The following is a 641-nucleotide window of genomic DNA, read 5'->3' as shown; positions in this document are numbered from 1 at the left end:
GTCCCTCCCCCCCCTTAGCCCCCCCCCCTCCACTCTCTCACTCATGCATGCTGACTCCAACACCATTCCCCTCCCTGAACCTCCAGGCCTTCCAGCCCAATTCAGATGCCCCCATGTCTACTCCAGCCTTTAGTGACACCATCTCTTCTAGGAAGGTCTCCGGTCCCTCTCTCTCCTTCCCTTCTGTCTCCAGCACCCTCTCCCCTACCCTGCTGGTGCCATAGTCCCTCTCCTGCCCACCAGCCAGACTCTGACCTTCACAGCAAGGCAGGAGGGAGAGGACAGAAGGAGGGACCTTCCTGTCACAGCGTGGTGACAGATTTTGGAAGAATTTGGTTCTGGAAGGTAGTTTTGGGGAGGAGGAGAAGGAAGAGGTGATGGAGAAACCTTTTTTCTTTTTTTTCCCTCCTTTTTTTAAAACGATAAATAAAAACAGATGACCCAGAAGGCTGGAGCATAGCTGAGAGCAACCTCTTGTGCCATTACGCACATCTCTGGTTTGTGCCTCGGCTTTCTGCCGGCAGTGGGAAAGGGGACAGAAGGGAAATGGGAAGGGAAAGGGGCATTGGTGGCTCAGTAGTTCTGCGTTTGGTACCCCTGTGTCTCAGTGTCGAAAGCTTCTGCCGGAGGTGGCTGCTGGT

The 641-nt window shown here is 54.3% G+C and overlaps 1 protein-coding gene across 1 annotated transcript in view; it reads right to left on the bottom strand.

Moving 5' to 3' along the window:
• Nucleotides 1-424: 424 nt before the first annotated feature.
• LOC104491195 (synaptogyrin-1-like) overlaps nt 425-641 on the bottom strand; it is a gene marked incomplete at its 5' end in the record, with an annotated part of 4861 nt that continues 4644 nt past the window's right edge. The window contains one exon of the mRNA XM_010133578.1: nt 425-640. Within this exon, the coding sequence (XP_010131880.1) occupies nt 574-640 (67 nt within the window). The remainder of the gene's footprint in view (nt 641) is intronic.

This window comes from Buceros rhinoceros, unplaced genomic scaffold (assembly GCF_000710305.1).
Source record: "Buceros rhinoceros silvestris isolate BGI_N320 unplaced genomic scaffold, ASM71030v1 scaffold43553, whole genome shotgun sequence".
Classification (NCBI taxonomy): Eukaryota; Metazoa; Chordata; class Aves; order Bucerotiformes; family Bucerotidae; genus Buceros; species Buceros rhinoceros.
The sequence above is the reverse complement of the archived record's forward strand: the minus strand, read 5'-3'. Positions and strand labels throughout refer to the sequence as shown.